The sequence below is a fragment of the Esox lucius genome, chromosome 11, assembly GCF_011004845.1.
Source record: "Esox lucius isolate fEsoLuc1 chromosome 11, fEsoLuc1.pri, whole genome shotgun sequence".
NCBI lineage: Eukaryota > Metazoa > Chordata > Actinopteri > Esociformes > Esocidae > Esox > Esox lucius.
In genome coordinates this window covers 29,241,496-29,264,427 of record NC_047579.1, presented here as the reverse complement: position 1 = coordinate 29,264,427, position 22,932 = coordinate 29,241,496, and the positions used below count along the sequence as shown (strand labels likewise).

The 22,932-nt window shown below is 41.0% G+C and overlaps 1 protein-coding gene across 2 annotated transcripts in view; it reads right to left on the bottom strand.

Annotated features, from left to right (window-relative positions):
* Window positions 1–1,659: 1,659 nt before the first annotated feature.
* asic2 (acid-sensing (proton-gated) ion channel 2) overlaps window positions 1,660–22,932 on the bottom strand; it is a 479,621-nt gene continuing 458,348 nt past the window's right edge. For both annotated transcript variants that reach the window (XM_013135891.4, XM_013135890.3), the window contains 7 exons: window positions 21,748–21,898; window positions 21,106–21,162; window positions 12,089–12,242; window positions 8,048–8,139; window positions 7,888–7,967; window positions 5,103–5,171; window positions 1,660–4,831 (listed from right to left, as the gene is read on the bottom strand). In XM_013135891.4, coding sequence (XP_012991345.2) covers window positions 4,730–4,831; window positions 5,103–5,171; window positions 7,888–7,967; window positions 8,048–8,139; window positions 12,089–12,242; window positions 21,106–21,162; window positions 21,748–21,898 — 705 coding nt within the window. In that variant the 3' untranslated portion in view covers window positions 1,660–4,729. The remainder of the gene's footprint in view (window positions 4,832–5,102; window positions 5,172–7,887; window positions 7,968–8,047; window positions 8,140–12,088; window positions 12,243–21,105; window positions 21,163–21,747; window positions 21,899–22,932) is intronic.

Below are 22,932 nucleotides of genomic sequence, written 5' to 3'. Positions count from 1 at the left end.
GGTGTCTCCTTGTGAGCCTCTTTCTCAGATAGAAGAATAAGCACAGATTACTTTTTCAAAACAGGGGTATTGGCAGGAAAATGGTCCGTAACAGAAGGGAAATGAAACATGAACATAATAAACAAAGAATGAAGAACTGACGACGACAGCTCAGCGTAGGAATAACACGTACAGCAAAGGAAATGTAAACAAAGACACGTGACTTGTAAATGTAACTCGATAGTAACACTACAGTTAATAACAACAGTTACTACTATTAACAGTTACACAACAGCCAAAAACCATGTATTTTACCTCCACTGTGCATGAACGTTTGATCCTGCTGTAAACCAACCATGGATCTTCACTCTAAGGCACCAGCAGGGTGGACAAGGTAATTGATGTGTAGGTAGGTGGGTGCATGCCTTGTGCCTGACTACCCATAGCAGGGCCGGCTAGATGCCTGTCAGCGGCAGCATGATCATCACATGCCAAAGGTGAGTGTAAGTGGCCAGCAGCTGATTGGATGTCTCGTTAGGTGCGGATAGCTTAACTCAACAGAGCAAAATATAAATGTAATGCACACATAGGCAACTCGGTGAATTAAATAGTGTCTGGAATAGCCCTCAGTAGGGGAGACTGAAATAGTGTCCCGAGAAGCCCTCAGTAGGGGACACTGAAATAGTGTCCTGAAAATCCCTCAGTAGGGGAGACTGAAATAGTGTCCTGAAAATCCCTCAGTGGGGGAGACTGAAATAGTGTCTTGAAAATCCCTCAGTTGGGGAGACTGAAATAGTGTCTTGAAAATCCCTCAGTTGGGGAGACTGAAATAGGGTCCTAAGAAGCCCTCAGAAGGGAGACTGAAAGTGTTCTGAGAAGCCCTCAGTAGGGGAGACTGAAATAGTGTTCTGAGAAGCCCTCAGTAGGGAGAATTCTGAAAGCATGTCCTATTGCACCCTCAGCAGGGGATTCTGGAACAAAATTCAGAATTAAATGACAACCACTGTTGTACAAATCAAGTGCACACAATTCATGTGATTAGCAGTGGGAGTTCAATAAACTGCATTTAATGTCACTTTTGTAGGACATCGCAATCCCATAATATAAGTTGTAGATCCTGGGGTTAATGCTAATATTTTTTGTTGATGACAGATCATGCACGTAGCCCGAGAGAAGATGCAGACGCAGCTTTTGGTTCCAGACAGAGAAAACAGCAGGCAGGAGTTATTGAGAGTGAGCTGATGCTAAATAGAACCTGACCAGCAGGACAGCATGGCCTTCCTTCAGCGCTGGCTGCCTGTCTACAGCTCAGACTCCTGTGTTCTGACCACTCTGACCGCTGGGTGCTGAGTGGGAGGACACTTCAGTGCACATTAAGACTGTGTAGTAGAAATGTCAGATTGAGACAGAGTCTGGCCTTTACGTTTTCGATCATCACATAACGTAGGCCTCCTGCAGGAGTTGTCGAAGCCTAAGGCACTCTGCTTTCCCCCAAACTTCCACCACTACTGTCAAACCACAAGTACCGCTCGACGACACAGTGTTATGCTTGCGTCTCTCGAACGTATGGAGTGAAGAGGGGTGTCTGTACATAGATAGGCCAGACGACACACCGGACAGGACAACGCTGCTGAAAATCTTTTTTTTTTTTATTGTTTCACATTAAAACACAATGTTCGCTGCATCACAAAAAAAAAAAATAAACAGTTCTGCAATTACAATAAAAAAGAAAAAAAGAAGAAAAAGAACAGTTGTGTTTTCACTGAGACCCAGCGTGTCATGGAAGTCATTTTCCTCTCTCCATGGACAGATCTACAGGTGAAGTCATTGCCAGGAGGACACGTACTAAACCATACATGAGATCCGATTTTACACAGCAGGTCAACAACAGACTGAAAATTATAGTTCAAACAGTCTCACAAATCACTTGAAAGTTAATTCCCACCTGTACTGTACATTATCACGTAGTAGACCACTTGTTAATAACCATGGCATAATTGATATGCTACTCTGGATGGATGTGTTTAGTGATGCAACATGATCCATTTTTGTGTAATGACACTAGATCAGTGGGCAGTTAAAGAAACAAAGTACAAACCAAATACTTATTCAGACAAGTCAACGTCTCATGTAAGGGCTTCTGTTGTTCTTACATCATCCATATGGGCTTCTGTTGTTCTTACATCATCCATATGGGCTTCTGTTGATCTTACATCATCCATATCGGCTTCTGATTGGGGCAATGGCCATTCTCTGGATAAGATCATCTGCAATTTGACTACTGCTTTTGTGCAGACTACTGTTCTCGCTGATTGAGCGACCATTTTGGCCTTGACTAGTTTAATGAGTTGTGTTCATGTTATCTGGCTCTGTTACCAAATCCATTTGTACTTCAAATCAAAATGTTAAACAGTCCTAAGTTGGGTCATGTACATTATGTTATCATCAGTAACATGTACACAGGAAAAGGTCTTAACTGTTTTTGGTTTTTGTACCACAACACCAATATTTACACCACAATACAGTATGCTCCAATTCACTAGAACAATAACTGTCCCTGTAACTTCATACACTACATCTGTGCATCATGGACATTCTTTTTGAATTAGTCTCTAGCTGCTATCTGGGTAATTGCCAGGCCTGTTATCTAACCTTTGGTGAGGCTTGAGCAGAGATTTCTGTTAAATGTATTTACATTACATATTTTAATTACTTTTTAGAGTTTTGTAATATGTATTTTATCCAATTTATGTATATTTGCAACAAGAACATTGATACCTGTAATTACAATTTTTTTGTGTGTAAAATACAAACTACTGTTCTATACAATTTTTTAAATAATGTTTCACAATTTTGTGGCATTGTTATCAGAAATCTGATGGCACTATGGTGTGATAATAGTGTCTGGTAAAGGAACTAAATATAAATGCATATGGAATAATGTATAATTGCAAAACATGCTAAATATTGTTCTTATAAGCTCAATACAAAACAACTGTGCTTTGTGTGGAGCTTAAAACAACTGTGCTTTGCAGTTCATTTTGGTATTCTTATTTTCACATATACATTTTGGTCATGTGGCACATCGGTTACTGTACCATCAAATAGATTTTGCTCCACCTGAAGTATCCCTGAAGAACCACCTCCTGTGCCTTTTACCAGTAAGCCTAAGGTCTAATTTGTCTTCTCAAGTACAATCTGTGGATAGTACTCCCGGGATTCCTACTGCTCTTGGTTGGGAACCATTCATCTAGCAGGCCCTCTTATCCAAAGTCACTTATAGCCAGTGCGTTAAACTTAGGTAGATGAACAACAACATTTCAAAGTCATAGTAAAGAAAACATTTCTGTAACCATAATTGAGACTGTTATGGTTGTTTGGGCTGGCTACTTGCAAATTATAAGTTGAAAATACACAATACCTAACAATAACGGTATTTAATGAAGTACATCACTTTGTAAAAGTACTGTGTATTTTCTTTGGCCTTTAGAATATTCTGTAATTGTATTTTTGTCCATCTCTGGGTGGGAGTTCTCAGAAATCATGCTTACATCATGCAGCAGAAATTAAACTAAATAAATCCCCCTCAACATTTTAATGTATGGGCAACATTGAACTCTACTTGTATTCTGCCAGGAAAACAATGTCACACTTCACCTCTCTGGTTTTGACTCTGTCTCAGTCGTCAAAACATCAACAAGCGCGTTTCCTGCACTGAGGCGCTGCCACCAGGAGAAAGCTCTTAATAATTTACATGACATGATACGGCACCTGTTAAATATGTTGGTAGGCAACAGCTAGGCATCCTGCATTCCCTCGGAATACTAACCTGGTGTTAAATGTATAGGAGTGGAATGGACAGAACGATACATTAAACAAAATAAATAACGGAATCCAAAACAGTAATTTTAGAATTGATTCATCAGGATGTTAATGTTTTTCTTTTTCCCCAATATGAATGGAAAAGTCCAACATCACTTCCCCCAAGTATACAACTTGCCCCCTTAGAAAACAGACCTGCCGAGATGGATGGGTCCTATGAAATATGTTACAGAGACCCATGTTCAATCTTTACATTCCATTTCAATAGCTAGTCTTGTCTCGTAGCCCAGTTCACAGAGATAGAGATAGTGCGAGAGAGACACAGCAAATGGCACACATGTACAGTATAAAGCAACACTGCAGTCCAGCGTCAGCCAATCAGCAACGAGAGAAACCCTGTCAGAGAGGAGGCGGTGCATGCAACTTGGACGGTTCACGGTAACTGTTATGGTACGATATCTGGCAGTTGACTAACCGATGGACGACGAACAAGTAGACATGTCCTGTACAGTCTCTTCCTGTTAGCGTAACAGTGCAGTCTGTGGAAGTGTGATCTGTAGGAGACCTATGGACAGGCCGCAGGTCAGGTAGATGAGCACAGTATGGAGGGGAGGTGGCAGCCCGCCCCCTGCAGGACGTTAACAAGAGCAGTTCCAGTAGGGGAGGGCGCCGGTAAGTCCAGCCGACGGCTCTGTATTCCCCGTTTGTGCTGCTGTACAGGGTGGTTTGACAGTGTGGAGGTGAGACCCAGTCCAGTCCAGCTCCTGTGATCAGTCAACCAGTCACCCATGCCACCCTTGGTCCGTACGGGGTCCCCTTGGTTCTGTTCCGCCAGCCGGTTGAAGAGGCCGCTACTCGCTGGCGACCCCATGTGGTGGTGGCTTGCAGTGGCCTGGCCTGGGTGTGTGTGCCGAGCTGGGCGCGGAGCTCAGCAGGCGATCTCCTCCAGTGTCCCCAGGGTGGTCTGCATAGGGACACTCACCGTGTGACTAATGGCTTCTGAGTGGTTGGCCACCGGGTCGCAGGAACTCTGGGGTAGGTAGAGACGCACGCACGCACGCGCACACACACACACACACACGTGTGTAGTACACTTACAGTAGTTGTGAAGGTGTCAACAATGAGCAGGAGTTTTGGTAACATTTAGTAGGAGAGATGTTATCTATCCATTAGAATTACATTAGAACAGATGTCAGCGCATCATCAACACAGGTTTAGCTGGATGCTAGGCCATAGATCTAATCATGGTATTTATTAGAACAGTTGGAAAGACCAGTCTGTGATTAAACTGATGACCATACCACGTCCTCTCCATGACTCTCCTCTTCCTCGTCTCTGCTCAGTATGTCCAGCAGCTTGTCCTTCACCACCTGACACACATATTTAACACACTAAGTTATGGTCAGGGGACTGAAGATTTAATAGCGGCAAAACAGAGCCTGTGCTTATTGGCTCACACAACAAGGAAAGCATTTAGTCTCTTCAGGATGATTACTAGCAGGGGATATAAAACGTCTACACACCCCTGTTAAAAGGCCAGGTTCTTGTGATGTAAAAGAATGAGACAAAGATAAATCATGTCAGAACATTTCAATTGAAGTGTTCACATTATAGGTCACATTAAAAGTGGAAAAAGTTCTGACATGATTTATCTTTGTCTCATTCTTTTACATCACAAGAACCTGGCATTTTCACAGGAGTGTGTAGACTTTTTATACCCATTGTATATACATTTTATAATGGATTTAACTCGTATTCTACCATGTGCATATGGCAGCATGGGAAATGCACTCAACAAATGTATTATTATTATTATTATAATAATGTTAGCATGGACACTATATATATAATATAGATATATAAGAAGTGTTATTCTCAGCAGAAACCGGACACTAGCGGGAGTTCTAAGTGTATTCCTAGTTAAATAGAGTTGCTGTTTGCTAGGGTGTTGTGGTCCAGGATGGTGGGCAGGCATTTCCGCCACTGACTTTCAGTCCAAGGGTTGCGGCTTCAATTCCAGCGAGATGCGAGGCATTTTCTGTCGGTTTTTTGTAATCTTACCATTCACCTTCATCCTAACCCTAACTTCAGTTCTGTGATGCCTAACCTTAACAGTAACCTAACTTTACTCCAAACCTTAAAGCCAGTACTGTGATGCATAACCATAACCCCAAATTAACCTTAACCCTAAGGTAAACATAACCGTTAAGAACAAATGTTATTAGTAACAAGGCTTTTTCATTTTAAATCAATACATTTTTAGGGCCAACATAATAGTTAAACGTTAAGCAGCAACGTAACAGCGAGTCAATAAAGGACAACTAGAACTGGGGATGTGTTGATAGCAAATCTAATTGTACTGATTTCTGTTCATATTTAATGTAATTATGGTTTACAAGATAGTTTCATACAAACAGAATTCCTGAACTATACAATTGGAAAATAAAGTGTAAAAATATATAAGTCACTCTAAATTTTGTCTGCTAAATTATGTAAATTAAGAATGGGAACGTTAGAGAAGGACTAGTTGTGTACAGGAATAAAGGGAAGCAGTAGATGACACTGAGGTGTACTATACTGCATTACACAGCAATGGAAAAAAGGAAGACACCACTCATAATTATTCATAATTCATCATCTCTACATATATGGCAGCCATTCCATTCCAGTGTCTGTTAAATTCCAACACAGAAACACCTCAATTTGCTTAATAAGGTACTGATTTGGTGATTACCTGAACCAAATCTTATTTAACGAGGAAAAGTATAAAAAAACACTGCTGTGGTCATCACTATCCTCTTGCAATAGGACCAGCTGGATGGCAAAAACAGTCCAAGTAGTACCTCAAAGGTAATTTGAATAAATTGTCATGCTGACTAAAAAATTGTCAGCATGACAATAGAGTTGAAAATAAATTATTTGACCGTCAACTCATTCAAATGTCACTCAACAACTGTAAGATGACATCAAGTGACCTACAAAAAGAATGGCAAACAGCAGCTGTGGTGAAGTGCACGGTGAGGACGGTTCGAAACAGGCTCCTAAGGGCAGGACTGAAGTAGTGCAAAGCAAGGAAAAAGCCCTTTATCAATGATAAGCAAAGAAAAACCAGGCTGAAGTTTGCAAAAGACCATAGAGGAATGGAGTAAAGTCATCTTCTCTGATGAGTACAATTCTCAGCTTTTCCCAACGCCTGGTTGTCTAATGGTTAAACAGAGACCTGGAGAGGCCCACAAACCACATTGTCTCGAATCCACTGTGGAATTTGGTGTAGGATCGGTGATGATCTGGGGAAGCTTCAGCAAGGCTGGACGCATGAATCAAAAAGTATTTTTCTGGTTATTTTGACCAGTTCTTTTCTACAAATAAATAATCTAAATGATAATAAATGTACATTACAGTAAGTGTTGCGACAATAACAAGCAAGTGGATCCTTATATTACAGTAAGTGTTGCGACAATAACAGGCAAGTGGATCCTTATATTACAGTAAGTGTTGCGACAATAACAGGCAAGTGGATTGTAAGATCTCATAATAATGTGAGCTAGCAGCTATAACTTATCAACAGTAGCCAAACTAGTGTAATATAATTAACTTTGTTTTAATAAATACTTTATTTGTGAATTTGTATGAGAGTGGAGAAAGTACAAAAATGGATGCTATACTGCATTAAAAGATATGTATAAACTCACAATGACAGCAGGTCTCAAAAACTTAAAAGACAGGCCCCCTACATTTTAGCATTCTGTATTTTCAAATGTACATTTACTTTTATGTGACTTTAAACACTTTGTTTGTAATTGATCTCCATACTATGTCCACAATATAGGATATTCATACTGTGGTAACTGAGTTGATGTTATATTTAAGTATGTTATAATTGCCACCATAAATGTCGACTTGACTGTTATTTTAGTTGTGGTCATTAAATCTACAGCCAAAGCAGAAGTTTGCTGTTTTAAATCATGCACTTTTTGTCTTACAAGTACTACAAACTGCTTTTAAGATTAGTAGAAACTTGGGTTTTAAGGAATCCGTTTAGATTTTCCTGTTAAGAGTTAGATGTGTGAGTGTTTTATGTCTGACCTCATAGGCATAGTCAAAAAGCTCCAGGATGGTGAGGATGCTGGCTCCAATGAACAGACCCATTTGGCCACCTATGTCGCCTGAAAGACCAACAACAGAGTTAGATAGACGAAAATGACAATGAAAGAGAAAGCATGGATAGCGTGATATTTGACTATACCCAGTAATCCTGCAACCACGTATGCTTTCTTCTGCTCGATGGTCTCATAGTTCAAGGCCTCAAAGAAGACGTCCAGGACCAGGATGTTATCCCTGACGGAAAGAGACATCGTTAAGATTCGATAACCCTCAAAGAAGAGTTGGGGTCAATTCGGAATTTCTGAACAGAAAATAATCTGAATTGAATTGAATTTGTCAACCTGAATAGGAATATAATTTGAAAGTATAATTACATTATATTATATTGTATTAATTGTATTATACAAGTATATTACATTAAAACCTATTCAAAAAAAATTATTTAAACATGAATGTAAATCATTTGACAAATATTTAATCCAAAGGACAGGTTTCTTCATTGAAGTGTAATTAACTGACACTTTTTAAAAGTTCTGTCAAGAAACCTTTATACACAGGGCAGACAATTAATATACAGTGGGGAGAACAAGTGTTTGATACACTGCCGATTTTGCAGGTTTTCCTACTTACAAAGCATGTAGAGGTCTGTCATTTTTATCATAGGTACACTTCAACTGTGAGAAACAGAATCTAAAACAAAAATCCAGAAAATCACATTGTATGATTTTCTTTTATAATTAATTTGCATTTTATTGCATGACATAAGTATATGATCACCTAAAACCAGTAAGAATTCCGGCTCTCACAGACCTGTTAGTTTTTCTTTAAGAAGCCCTCCTGTTCTCCACTCATTACCTGTATTAACTGCACCTGTTTGAACTAGTTACCTGCATAAAAGACACCTGTCCACACACTCAATCAACCAGACTCCAGCCTCTCCACAATGGCCAAGACCAGAGAGCTGTGTAAGGACATCAGGGATAAAATTGTAGACCTGTTGGCGCAATTATTAGAAAATGGTAGAAGTTCAAGATGACGGTCAATCTCCTTCGGTCTGGGGCTCCATGCAAGATCTCACCTCGTGGGGCATCAATGATCATGAGGAAGGTGAGGGATCAGCCCAGAGCTACACGGCAGGACCCGGTCAATGACCTGAAGAGAGCTGGGACCACAGCCTCAAAGAAAACCATTAGTAACACACTACGCCGTCATGGATTAAAATCCTGCAGCGCACGCAAGGTCACCCTGCTCAAGCCAGCGTATGTCCAGGCCCGTCTGAAGTTTGCCAATGACCATCTGGATGATCCAGAGGAGGAATGGGAGAAGGTCATGTGGTCTGATGAGACAAAAAATTTGCTTTTTGGTCTAAACTCCACTCGCCGTGTTTGGAGGAAGAAGAAGGATGAGTACAACCCCAAGAACACCATCCCAACCGTGAAGCATGGAGGTGGAAACCTCATTCTTTGGGGATGCTTTTCTGCAAAGGGGTCAGGACGACTGCACTGTATTGAGGGGAGGATGGATGAGGCCATGTATCGTGATATCTTGGCCAACAACCTCCTTCCCTCAGTAAGAGCACTGAAGATGGGTCGTGGCTGGGTCATCCAGCATGACAACGACCCGAAACACACAGCCAGGGCAACTAAGGAGTGGCTCCGTAAGAAGCATCTCAAGGTCCTGGAGTGGCCTAGCCAGTCTCCAAACCTGAACCCAATAGAAAATCTTTGGAGGGAGCTGAAAGTCCATATTGCCCAGCGACAGCCCCGAAACCTGAAGGATTTGGAGAAGGTCTGTATGGAGGAGTGGGCCAAAATCCCTGCTGCAGTGTGTGCAAACCTGGTCAACAACTACAGGAAACGTATGATATCTGTAATTGCAAACAGGTTTCTGTACCAAATATTAAGTTCTGCTTTTCTGATGTATCAAATACTTATGTCATGCAATAAAATGCAAATTAATTACTTAAAAATCTTACAATTTTGTTTTAGATTCTGTCACTCACAGTTGAAGAGTACCTATGATTAAAAATGACAGACTTCTACATGCTTTGTAAGTGGGAAAACCTGCAAAATCGGCAGTGTATCAAATACTTGTTCTCCGCACTGTATATACATACACTGAACAAAATTATAAATGCAACACTTTTGTTTTTCGCCCCCATGTATCATGAGCTGAACTCAAAGATCTATTTCTCTCAAATATTGTTCACAAATCTGTCTAAATCTGTGTTAGTGAGCAATTCTCCTTTGCCGAGATAATCCATCCTCCTCACAGGTGTGGCATATCAAGATGCTGATTAGACAGCATGAATCTTGCACAGGTGAGGTGGATGGATTATCTCGGCAAAGGAGAAGTGCTCACTAACAGAGATTTAGACAGATTTGTGAAAAATATTTGAGAGAAATAGGCCTTCTGTGTACATAGATCTTTTAGTTCAGCTCATGATAAATGGGGGAAAAAACAAAAGTGTTGCGTTTAGAATTTTGTTCAGTGTATGTAGCACATGGTATGTTAAAGGGATAGTTTGTCCCAGATTCATAATTGGGTGAAAAAACACATACCCTGCATTTGTCTTGAAGGCCAATGGAGCTGTTTTTACAATAAGCCATTATTCAGAATAAATTGTCTCCTTAATGCTGAGAAGTAGAGGCAGATACTTAGCCATGCAAAACCATCAGGAAGTGTTAGGGTTAGGCCCCAAATTAATTTTGCCGCATGAAAATGACCCCTAAACATACAGCGAAAGTCCCTAAGAACTATCTACAGAGTAGATAGAGCTGGAAGGAGTGCCCTGATCTCAACATCGAGTCTTTCTGGGATTACATGAAGAGAGAGAAGCGACTGAGGCTGACTAAATCCACAAAAGAACTGTGGTTAGATCTCCATGATGTTTGGGCCAACCTACTTGCTGAGTTTCTTCAGAAACTGTGTGCAAGTGGACCTAGAAGAATTGACGCTGTTTTGAAGGCAAAGGATGGTCAAACCAAAGATAGATTTCGATTTTACTTCTGTTTACTCACTTTGCATTCTGTTAATTGAAAAATATGAAGTATTCTTACTTTACTTTATTTTTTTTTACACCTGCCCAAAAACTTTGGCACAGTACTGCATGAACCTCATTTTCAACTGAAATGATACTTCCTGTTTACGGTCAGATTTGTTCACAATGGTATCAATCCTGGTTTTTCAAGTTAAAACGTATTTTTGACAACCAGGAACAACCACTCAACATTTGCTAGCTACCGATGACATCATTGCCAAATAAAAGAAGGCTGTATCTGGTGGCTACAGAAATTAACTTGCGTAGTGCCAGTTTGAAGTCATTACATACTGCCAGCTGTTTTGACAGTATGAAGTTGAATGAAATTGAAGCTAGAGCAGTCGATTACTGAATTTAGCTTGAAATGTTTTTTTTGTGATTGTTTCTGCTAGCCATGCAGCTTTTTTTGCTCGGGATGCACAGTTTCACTTCATGAATTTGGACAATGTTCATAATGCTAATTCCAGGCTGGGACAGAGGTGATTAATGGCTTGTCATGCAAAATTACTCCATGGGCCTTCAAGAACAACTCAAGGTGTCATTTCACCCAAACATGAATCTAGGACGAATGCTCCCCTTAATCCTACTCCTTCAGTATCCACATTAACAACACACATTAGCCAGGTCTAGAGAGGCACAACTGTTAAGATGCTCATGGAGTTTGAGTGTAGCTAAGCAGAGCTCCACTACCATCCACACACAACAAGCTCTACCACAGTCCACTGCTTGGAGCTCTGTGTGAGGCGGTTGACCAATATAGGTACTCGATAAGCAGCAGAGGTCCTTTACACATAATCAATAGCTACTAGTTACATCAATGCTCTTATTATTGAATGTCATAAGTAGGGATAATTATCATTGTGCACTAAAGATCTTATACAGTATTTTTAGTAGAGTAGCATCACAATGATCGCATCACTGCATTATAATAAGAATCCCATTACATGATAACATGATCAATCTCTTCAATTTCAGGCTTCCAGTTTCCTTTTCCATTAGTTTGAGTGTCAAGAATGTCTCTGTAATATTTTCACTTTCCACCCACATATGTCTCACTATTCCTACATATGACAGCCTGATGTATATTGGATTTTTCATCCTCTGCCACTGTTTGCCTGGAGCATTCTATTGGCAGATTCTTACGTGATGTACTTCTCTGAGCGGTTAAACTTCTTCTCCAAGTAGCGTGCTGAAGTTTTACTGGGGATCTTGACCATGGATAGCTCCTTGTTATAGCGAGTCATGTTGCATGGTGTCCTACAGATGCAGTTACCACTCTCCAGCACGGACAACTTGGCTGCAGTAGAGAAGAAATGGAGGTGACATTGAAGCAGACGGAAAAGTGGTATTGGGTGAAAGAAGAGAGGGAACGGGGGGTTACAGAGCACAATGCAAATGGTTTGTCAGCTGTTGGATGTTGAGTAACATTGTTTGGCAAGGAGGAAGTACAGAGAGTTCTTTACCCGTGTTAAGCTCTTATTGTTTGTAACAGTTGATGGATATTTTTTCTTTCCTGAGGTCGAACACAAACATACACACAGGCCCACACGTAGCCTAGAACAGCAGTTGACAAATTCTGGCCTTTGGGCAAAAATATATCCACAAGCAGTTGGTTTGGCCCTCCAATTGTAAAAGAAAACCCTACAATTTAGATGACATTTTTTTGGGTCAGAAAATACTTTTTATATTACAATAAATTCAATGAATTTAAAGTAGTGAATCCTTAATAAAAAGACAACCATTATTTGGCTGTGTGTGACTGACATTGTGTCAAAACAATCAAGCTATACAATGATTGTTATAAAAGAGTACAAACTCTTTTTGGTAGTTGTATAGAAAGCCGCTCCAACCAAAATACACCCGTGGCTAAATCTAACTGCCTACCCTTGGCCTTGACAATCCACATCTCCTTCCTGAGCTCTGTACCAGCAGACATTCAGTCCTGAGAAGCTATTCTAGTCAATGTCAATATCACAGAGAACAGAGATAAAACACAACCCACTAAACCACACATCACAGAAGCATTCCTTAACCTATGTAGTTCAGACTGACGTAGGCCTGGGAGAACTGTCAGGGCCTGGACAAAATACATGTTGATCCCACCGCCTCGAGGATTGTCTGTTTGTATTGTATGTGGTGAATTACGTTTAGTCTAATTGCAACTGACATTTCAACTATTACCTATAACAACTGTAGACAGAAGTCCCCTCAGGTTACTGTATGCAGGAACTTCAATTAATTCATTTGGGAAAATATTAACATGCTCCGGCAATAACCAGCCTCACTCACATTCTCAACACATTCTGGCCTGCTCCTGTTTTCTGAATGCATGAAAATAAAGGAAATCTGATCTTTAAACCCTAATCTCTCAGGATGACAATAGTAAGTCTGCCGCCCCAGCTCTTTCTCCAGAGGCCAAAGTCTCCTTTGGTTTGCTAACAGCCTACAGGGCCAAGTGGTCACGTAATTGCAGAAGGAAATTCAATATGGCATCTCAGTCGCATTTCATTCTCATTTAAATAAGGGGTTATTGGATCCGGGTAGCCGTGTGCATTCATATGACTGATTTACCTGTCCTCCCTTCCTTACTCTCCCACATCTCACTGTCTTTTTTGTCTCCTTCCTAAGCTCTCTTTATTTTATGTCTTCCTTTTTTCGTATATCTCTCTGTTTTCCTTTATCTGTTTAAAGGGCAGCATGTAGCCAGGCGGTTAGGAGCACTGGCCCAGGATCTAAAAGTAGATTAAATCCCAATCCTGAAACAGTGATTTAAAAAGAGCCGGCAAGGGATGGCCAAGGGAGTGCCCTGGCCACCCTGACACAATCGCAACCCCCCCCCCCCCCCCCCCCCGGGACATTAACTCAACTGTCCAGGCAGCATATTTATCTGCACAGTTGAATGAGATACTATTGTGGAGAATAGGTGCTGGTGATTCAGCTAATTTAAAGCAGAATGGTTCGCATTGTAGAGTAGTTTGATACAATGTTAGCTGTTGTTGTTTGCCATCTACTTAATGTTATTAAGTTGGTTTGGTACTGTAGCCACTTCATTTTAATTTGATTATCAAATTTAGCTTGACCCATGTAGATTCGACATTGTAAATAATATAACATTTGATAAACCTGCTGTTTATTTGGATTCGTTGGCTATGGTCATGCTATGTGCCACTCGGTGCCATGTACTCCTCTGATGGGGAACTTGATGATCCATCGTACCACCGCAACATTAAAACCAGGCACGAGTTGAAAATATTGAACGCACGAGTTACACCAAACGCAACGCAATACAGCATTGCATTGGAAACGTATCTTTTCGGGTTGCTTCATTGACAATGAATGACTATCGGCGCATCTGCAGTGACATCTATGCTCATTTCGACCAGGTGATACAGTTTCATGAATCACACTTGGAAATCATCTTAAGTCTCTCCCAAAATTTGAATCTGAGATCTTTTCTGAGAAGGTTTCATGAATGAGGATCATAAACTGTAAAATAAGTAACCAAGGAATATCATTATGCGCTTCTTTAACTCTCATACTGACATTGTTGTCAACGAGCCTGCATAATAGAATCCCTGAAATTCAGTTATGGCTTTTGGTTTTGGTGTGGTACCCAAGATTTTCAGTGGCCATATCTGGCCACCCCTATGAAAAATGTCTGGGTGTGCCACTGTCGTAATGTCCATGAGCAAGGCATTCAACTTTAGCTCATTGGGCACCTATTGTGGGAGCCCCATGCACCTTTCCAATTTGAAGGGGAAGAGTTACAAGTGGCAAGTTAGATTTTTGGACCTTATGTGCATTTGGAAACAGAAATCATTGAATGGGTACTGTCTCTTCTCTTTAAATAAAAAGCATTAGACCAAATCTTCTGATTTAAGTTATTTTTGTAAGCTTATTAAAAAATACATACATTTCAATAAATTGCTAAATTGCTATTTATTGTCCTTTGTTTAATGTTACAGATGTTCTGTCCAGAGGCCAGCTAATCCTTTTTGATTGTTGAACATTTGGTAAAACCATTCTATGAGATGAGAGGATTTCTCTCATTCATCCTGCAAAGAAACGATTACATTTACATTTCAGCTTACTCTAGTAAGGTGGTTGTATGATCACATATTACAACCTTAGTTCCAAAAAAGTTGGGATGCTGTGTAAAATGCAAAGAAATACAGAATGCAATGATGTGCAAATTATTGAAACCCTATATTCTATAGAGAATGGTACAAAGACAACATCAATGATGTTGAAACTGAGACATTTAAGTGTTTGGATGGCGGTGATCTTTGGGCCCTCAGGCGGCACTCGACTAAAAAGACACGATTCTGTAGTGGACATCACTGCACGGACTCAGGAACATTTCCGAAAACCATTGTCTGTGAACACAGTATGTCGCTGCATCCACAAATGCAAGTACAGATAGAAAACACAATGTACGAGTTTAACCATTCATTTGAGAACTTACATACAGCCCTGTACATGCAAGTCTTGGCATTAGGTTCTGCTCCTTTAGGGTAACTCACTGCCATCACATGACCGTGTATACCGTACTACAACAATAACATACCTTTGTTATTATTTATGCAATTCCCATGGCAATAAGCAAGAAACACAGAATCGAACAGGTGGAGGCAGGGTTGGTGGGTGTTTGTGCACCCGCATGCTAGTACAAGCGCAACAACAGACTGAGTAAGACAACAAAGGAGAATGGTTGAGCGGCTGAAATCCTATTTTAAGTTGGAATCAGACAACATTCCACTTTCAAAACTACAGCAACTGGTCTAATTGCCAAACACTTACAGAGTATTGTTTAAAGAAGAGGTGATGCAACACAGTGGTAAACATGCCCCTGTCCCAACTTTTTGAAACGTGTTACTGGCATCAAATTCAAAATGGGCATGCATTTTTCCAAAAACAATAACATTTCTTAGTTTCAACATTTAATATGTTGTCTTTGTACTATTTTCAATTAAATACAGGGATACATTACTTGCACATCATTGAAATCTGTTTTTATTTGCATTTTACGCAGCGCCCCAATTGTTTGGGAAACTGGGTTATACCTTTGGCAATGCTATTCATGTAGCCATTTCATAGGACAACCAACGTCTATGGTTTTCACTGTGTTTTAGGCGGTTAGGCAGAGATAAAGATTCCTGTGTTTTTCCTTTGTAATCTTGTCACAAGTTCCATCCATTGGAACAGATGCAGACGTCTTCCATTAAAACCGCAGCCAGTTCCACATTGATGAGCTGTTTCACAAACTTCGTGATTGACACATTAGTAAAAAAACTTCAGACATTACTAAGTGAAGATTTGACTAGTGTGCTGGGTATATCAAATTGGATATCAATCTGACTAAGAATCAATTTGCATAAAATGATTGGACTTGTGTGATTGGATAGCATAAGGAATGACCATTGCAAATGTAACCCATTTAGGAGGCGCGAGCACAAGAGTCGGTAGCTTGCCACAGTCCCAATGTGGCATACTTTGGCTTCACATCCTCCTAAATAGGAGCCTCACACAGCCGGCTACCGTTTAACCGGGCCAATCAGCACACGTTCAATGAATTATGTGTGTGGTCTAGGTGATGATGTGTGTTGTTGTAAATGATGGCCCTTTGGTGCTATGTCACATGCGTTTTTGCTTTGATAAGTTGAAGGTTGATCCAATCACATTCAAATGAACTTTTCTCAACACCCACTGGAAATGCACCATGCCCAATCAGTTTGAGCCCGACGAGACTGGTATTTGTGTAGCGTTTAAATGAAAGATTGCAAGATCAGGCGGCTGTGCGAGGCTACCTTAATAGAGCCACGTTGGATAATTGCAGCAGGGGACCCTGAGCCAAAGCGCCATAATTACCAGTGTTTGTGTGTCTGTCGCACGTATGTTAAAGAGAATGCCTCTTCTGACTCAATACTGTCAGCAGAGTAGATGGAAACCACAGGTACACAAAACACATTATCTCTTTTCAATGAAGATAGTTTATTTTAATAGGGGAGACAGTAACACTCATAGGATTTTGCTAATTATGAAAAGATTACTGATGCCGCATTTCCATTGGTGCTTTACCCAAGTACCAGGGCTACACCGGTGATTTATGTTGGCTCTAGAGTTTCCTGTTTCGACTACACATTTGTTACCAAGGACTTAAGGAGGGGTTCACGTGGGGAGGGAGGGGTAAACTATCAACGCAATTTGGTTTTCCGCTTTAAAAAAAAAACATAAGGGGATATATTTATGGTAGTAAAATAAACAATAACACCATGCGCAGTTTGTATATAATACAGCTTTTAAACTTGAGTAAGAAAACGACTAATTTCTTCCTCAAACTCCTGCGACCGGCTCCTTCTCCACCTACACTCTTGACACTGCAACTGTAAGCCTGTGTATTCATTATTTAGTTTAATATGTATTTTGTCAAAACTGAGTATGTTTAATAGAAGGATTTGGCAGAATTCTGAGGAAGTGCTGTTATAGGTTCTGCAGGCTACGTGTCGGTCTCAGCGCTCCGTTTTTCTATTGTGTCAATGGCATCATACTACCTTCGGTCACATTCGAATAGCCCTATGTGGCGTTTTCGCAGAAGGTCACGCGTCAACCTGCAAACCCCGCCATAAATCTTGAAAAAATAAGGGAACATATAATCATTACAGTGTAACACCAAGTCAATGAAGCGATTTTGAATCAATGTCACCTGTTTTGTGCAAATGAAAGTGACAACAGGTGCACTGGGGAGTAGGGGTGCAACGGATCAAAAAACTCACGGTTCGAATCGTTTCTCGGATCAGAGTCACGGATCGGATCATTTTTCGGATCAGCAAAAAAAAAGACAAGACAAGTAAACAAAAGTTTTGTCTTTTTGTTTATTAACACTTAAATTATTAAATTAAAATATATAAAATCAACTTAAAGTGCACAAAGGCATAACATCTTTTTAACAACAGTAGGCAGCTTTAGCATTTCTTGCTTTGTCTTAAGCACATGAGCAGCTGTTGTGCTTCGGAGGAAGTAGGAAACCACCTTCCTGATCCTCCCAAGGAGGCGGTCCATCCTGTTGACTGATTCCCTTCTGTGATGCCAAATTCACTACATGTGCAAAGCACCCTATCTGTGGGCCATTCACTGCATTTATTTGATTTTTGGCTATACTAGTATATTCCATTCCTCCACTGCTTGTGTCAGTACCTGCCCAAGATGAGTGCTTGTGTGACTCTCGTAGAGGGTCTGCAGCACCGGACTTCTCATCTCCCAGTCTGCTGTGATGAAGTGAACGGTTATCGTCACATAGCTCTCCGTTCCCCTGGACGTCCACCCGTCTGTCGTGAGCGCAACAGAGGATGCTCGGGATAGTTCATCCACAACTTTTTTCTTCTCCTGCTCATAAAGATCTGGCACAATCTTTTCGCTGAAGTGGGTGCACAGACCAGGAGCTCACTGATGCCCTGACCCAGGTCTGGGAGGAGATCCCCAGGGACATCATCCGCCATCTCATCAGGAGCATGCCCAGACGTTGTCAGGAGTGCATACAGGCACATGGGGGCCATACACACTACTGAGTCACATTTATGAGTTGTTATTCAAATTCATGCAAGGTGGAACAGCCTGTGATTTCAATTGTTTAGTTTGATTTTCAGTGTAAGTTTGAATCCAGCCCTCAATCGGTTGGTGATTTTGGTTTCCATTGACTGTTGTTCCATCATTTTGTTCTCAATGATATACACAATTGACACAGTATGGAATGTAATCTTTAAAGTGCCCATATTATGACTGTTAAGTTAACATAGGTCTATAAGTTCCATAAAACATGTTTCTGAAGTTGTTTGCTGGAAATAGCTTGTAGGAAAAGATTCTTACCTCCCTCTATTACCCTCTGTTTCAGTCCCTTTCAAGTTTTCTGTTTTCTGCTGCTCATTGCATATTCATTAGCTGCTGCTTCTTTGCCCACGCCCACTCTAACTGTTACCATGGTAGCGGGGAGAGCGTAGCAGTTTGCCAAAACACTACTTGGTTAGTTCGTGTAGAATTGCAAAATAAAGACAGCTAATTGTATAGAACTACTTGCATGTCCCTCGTCTGCAGGTATTCCACGCAAAGTTGGAATTGCGCACTCTTTTAGCAAAGGTTTCTTGGCTAATCCTGCCTTGTACTGACCGAAGTTGGAGAAACAGACCATCTCAAAGTGGTTAGCACAAACCGACAATTTTTTGACAACTGTAGCAGGGACATTGCCTTCAAAAATGAATTCAAGCCATGCCGCTCTTCTGTCCTCTGCGGCTGGACGCGATGGAGTGTTTTGTGCTCCTCTTTACAGACAACAACAGCACAGTTCAAGTGGTGCTTCGACATGGTGCTTCTGAATCAGTAACAACATGGAGGATATCAGAGAAGTTACTACTGTACCTGTTGGGTGGAGCCTATAGGCGGTGGAGACATTAGGTATGCTCTGTTGGGAGGGGGTGGAGGGTGGGAATATTCAAATTGTGACGTCACAGTCCGAGGAGTTTTCTAACAGCTCACCCAGAGACTGAAGACAGAGGACATTCAGAAACCCATATCTCACTCAAAACAGCATGGGTGTTTTTTTTTTTCAAAGTTTGTATGCGTGTGGAAGCACCAGAGACACAAAAGAACACCCCAAAACCCAGAAAAAACTATGAGTCTGGACCTATACACTAGCATTTGAATTAACGCCTTTTTGTAGCCTATTCACTTTTTTTTTTTTCAATAGCTCCTCTCGGTGTTAGGCCTTGTGGATCTTTTGTTTATCAGTTCAGCTGGTTGCCTTTTCACTATTCATTAAGTACAGTTGTTCTTTTTGTAAAATGTAAAAAAAATAATGTGTACAGTTATGGTTACAGGCTCTCCACATCTATACACCCATATTTTGAGTGTAATTAATTTGCTAAAAAAGATTACACAAAGCTGAAGATGAATTTGACAGATAGCATTTTTTTCTTCATGTTTTCTATATATACCACTATAACATCGTTAGACAATCATCAAAATAGACTCATGGTTCTAATTGCTGCCAGAGTTGCCTGTATCACATTCTGACAAAACCGATGAACACCGATGCAATCGTTTTCTTTTTTCATACTTGCAAATTAAATATAGAAAAATTTGTAGATTTAATCTTTCTCTTTGAAATCTGTTTTTACCTCTTACAGGGATTTAAAAATTCAATAATAATGAAATGAAGGATAAAGATTCCTCAGGATTTATGGGCGATCAGTAGAAAAATATATCTGAGAGCATGTGAGAAGTGTTCATGGTAAATAATTTGTTACCACCAAACTCTGTATATAGATAATGTGCTTAGGCACACATTCATACTTGTGAATTCACGGAGAAGCATAGGGACAAACCCACCTTCATGCAAAGATAACACACATATATAAATTGTGAAAGTAAAATAAATTGACTCCCTCAATAACTAGAGGAATAACATAGATGAATACCAGTGTCAACCAGCACACAGGCAAAAACTCTCTGCATTCTCAGTGAGTTTGTCAATAAGACATGCTTACGTGTGTAGCTAACTAATATACGGTTTGTAAACTTCATTCAGAATTAATGAGGCTTCTGTAGACATAAGATGCCTTTCCATTATGCTAGCTTTATGTCCACTAGCCCGATGTTACCCTCTCCTCAGGGACACCCAGACTTTTAAAAATGTTAGTTCTAGCTTCTTCCTTAGTCAAAGGCTTGATTATAAGTTGAGAAGTTGAATCAGGTCGTCTATCTTTGGAATAGATGAAATAACATGGAGAGCCTGGGACGGGGGTCCCCAAAGGAAGGTTTATGAACCACTGCTCTTGCCCATGTGAAGGAAAGCTATAATGTTAATATATTTCCAATCAGACCAAACAGCAACAACAAGAGGAGGGAGGAGTGAGAGTGAGAAGATCTTACATTGCATGTAAGTATATTAATCAAAAATGTTTATCTTCCATGAAGCACAGCTTGAGTGGAGCCTCCTTGAGCTTGAAATTCTCTGTTCTGATCTGCTCGCCTGGTGACAAGTTTTTTTAATTTTGCATTTCTTTCTAAACATGATAATTTATACTTATGCTAGTCCTTCATTCACGTCATCTGCCTGACATTTACATTCTGTATGCATGTGTTGGTGTGCGTGCCTCCTGAGGACTTACCAAGGGCAGGCTCTGCACAGTCTTTATACTGTTCAGGGGTGCAGAATGGAGAATCACCTAGAAGGACAGAAGGAGCGCAAACGGAAGGAAAGGAGAGGATTTTGGTTTTAAAAATGCAGTACTTCTGAATTACTTATGAGCTTAAAAAAAAACTACCTGCAAACAGCTTCGATTATTTTGGAAGCAGTCAAGGAAAATTCACACTTCACTCAGCAACATGCGCAACCAACTAAGATGTTACTGACAGAGAGAGAGAGAGGGAGAGAGACAAAGACAAACGGCAAAGCAGAGATAGATTCGGAATGTGGAGAACCAGATAAACAACAGCTAGGTGATAGACAAGCCTTGAAGCAGAAAACTTTCATACGCTAACACAAAGCTTGACCCCAAACCTTATAGTGCATTGACTTTTTCAAACCCACTCCAGACTTTAGATTACCTTTTATTATTAACCACAAAACAAACTGGAACTCCCTTTCTCAAAGTTCCTCACCTTGTTTAATATTGTCCTTCGAAAAAACCCATGGCCCAACGATGGTGTGAGCCCAGATGAACTATTTCAGATGATACACACACACACACACACACACACACACACACCGTTCGTTTTGTGTTATCAGTGGAAGGAAACAGAGTTCTTACCGGGCATGTGCACCATCCTACAGTTACAGTTCTCCACGATGTAGCGTGTCTCACAGTCAATCCTGCAGGCTGTCACACTGTAGACCTTGAAAAACCCAGAGTCCAGGGCCTTGGACTCACACTCTCCCCATGGAGGTGGCAGGTAGGTCAACTACAACACAAGGGACACAAAGGACAGGCGGATGAGCTCAGAGACGAGGAAAAACAGGCACAGATGAAGTCTGAAATTCCCACTGACACGTGGGAGAGGTCCTGCTGCTATTCTGACTCAGAAGCATCAAAGCAGGGTTCCACAAGACCAGCTCGATCCCAGCAGGTACAGATCTTGCCAACAGACTAAGCCACATTCACAGATACAGTCTCTTGCTGTGAAAACACACCGATAGGCTCCAATAATACAAAACTCCAAATGTTCCCTCAATAGCCTGTGGCTCTAGAGACAGGAACAGCAGACGAGGAGAGCAGGAGACCAGGAAGGGCTGTATGAGCGCGCGTCTGCTCTGAACACAGGCAACCTTCTTCAGCTGCTCTATAACTCTCCGTTCAGCCAGCCTCCATCACCCACCACCCCCCTGCACTCTGTCCCCATTCACTTTTTGTCACAGTGCATTCTGGGATGCACTGTTTTCCCAGCCAATTCCTGGACCAAATGAATCCTTCCCCTGCCAGGTCAGATCTGGCTTGCGGAACGCTTGGTAGCACAGACAATGTTGGAGAAGAATCCAAAAATAGAGATGGATACTGTGTCCATGCCTCCAGATTTGTTTGCGTACACAATTCACTGGACTGCAGCAATCAGAATGTCGATTGCATGACAAGCAATGAAGCCAACAAATCAGAACATCTCAACTTAGTTCCAAAGCCACTGACCTCAGCTGGGCACATGCCATGTACACTTCTCAATTTGCCAATTCAAACCTCTGTCCTACAGGTTGGCGTCTCACTCTGTTATAATTTCAATAAGATGTGACTTGTGCTCCTTAGCAACAGTGACTCCATAACCTTTTCTAGCGCCTTCACACCTCTGCTAATCTTACCTCCTGTCCTAATATGACTGGGATCTGGCTAATGTAGAACAAATCATCAGAGTGGATAGGATAAGCTCCCATTATGCCGAGATCAGCTGACCTGAAATACTCAGGGCCTGCCTGCCCCTCCCCACACATTACTGTTCATCACTGACCA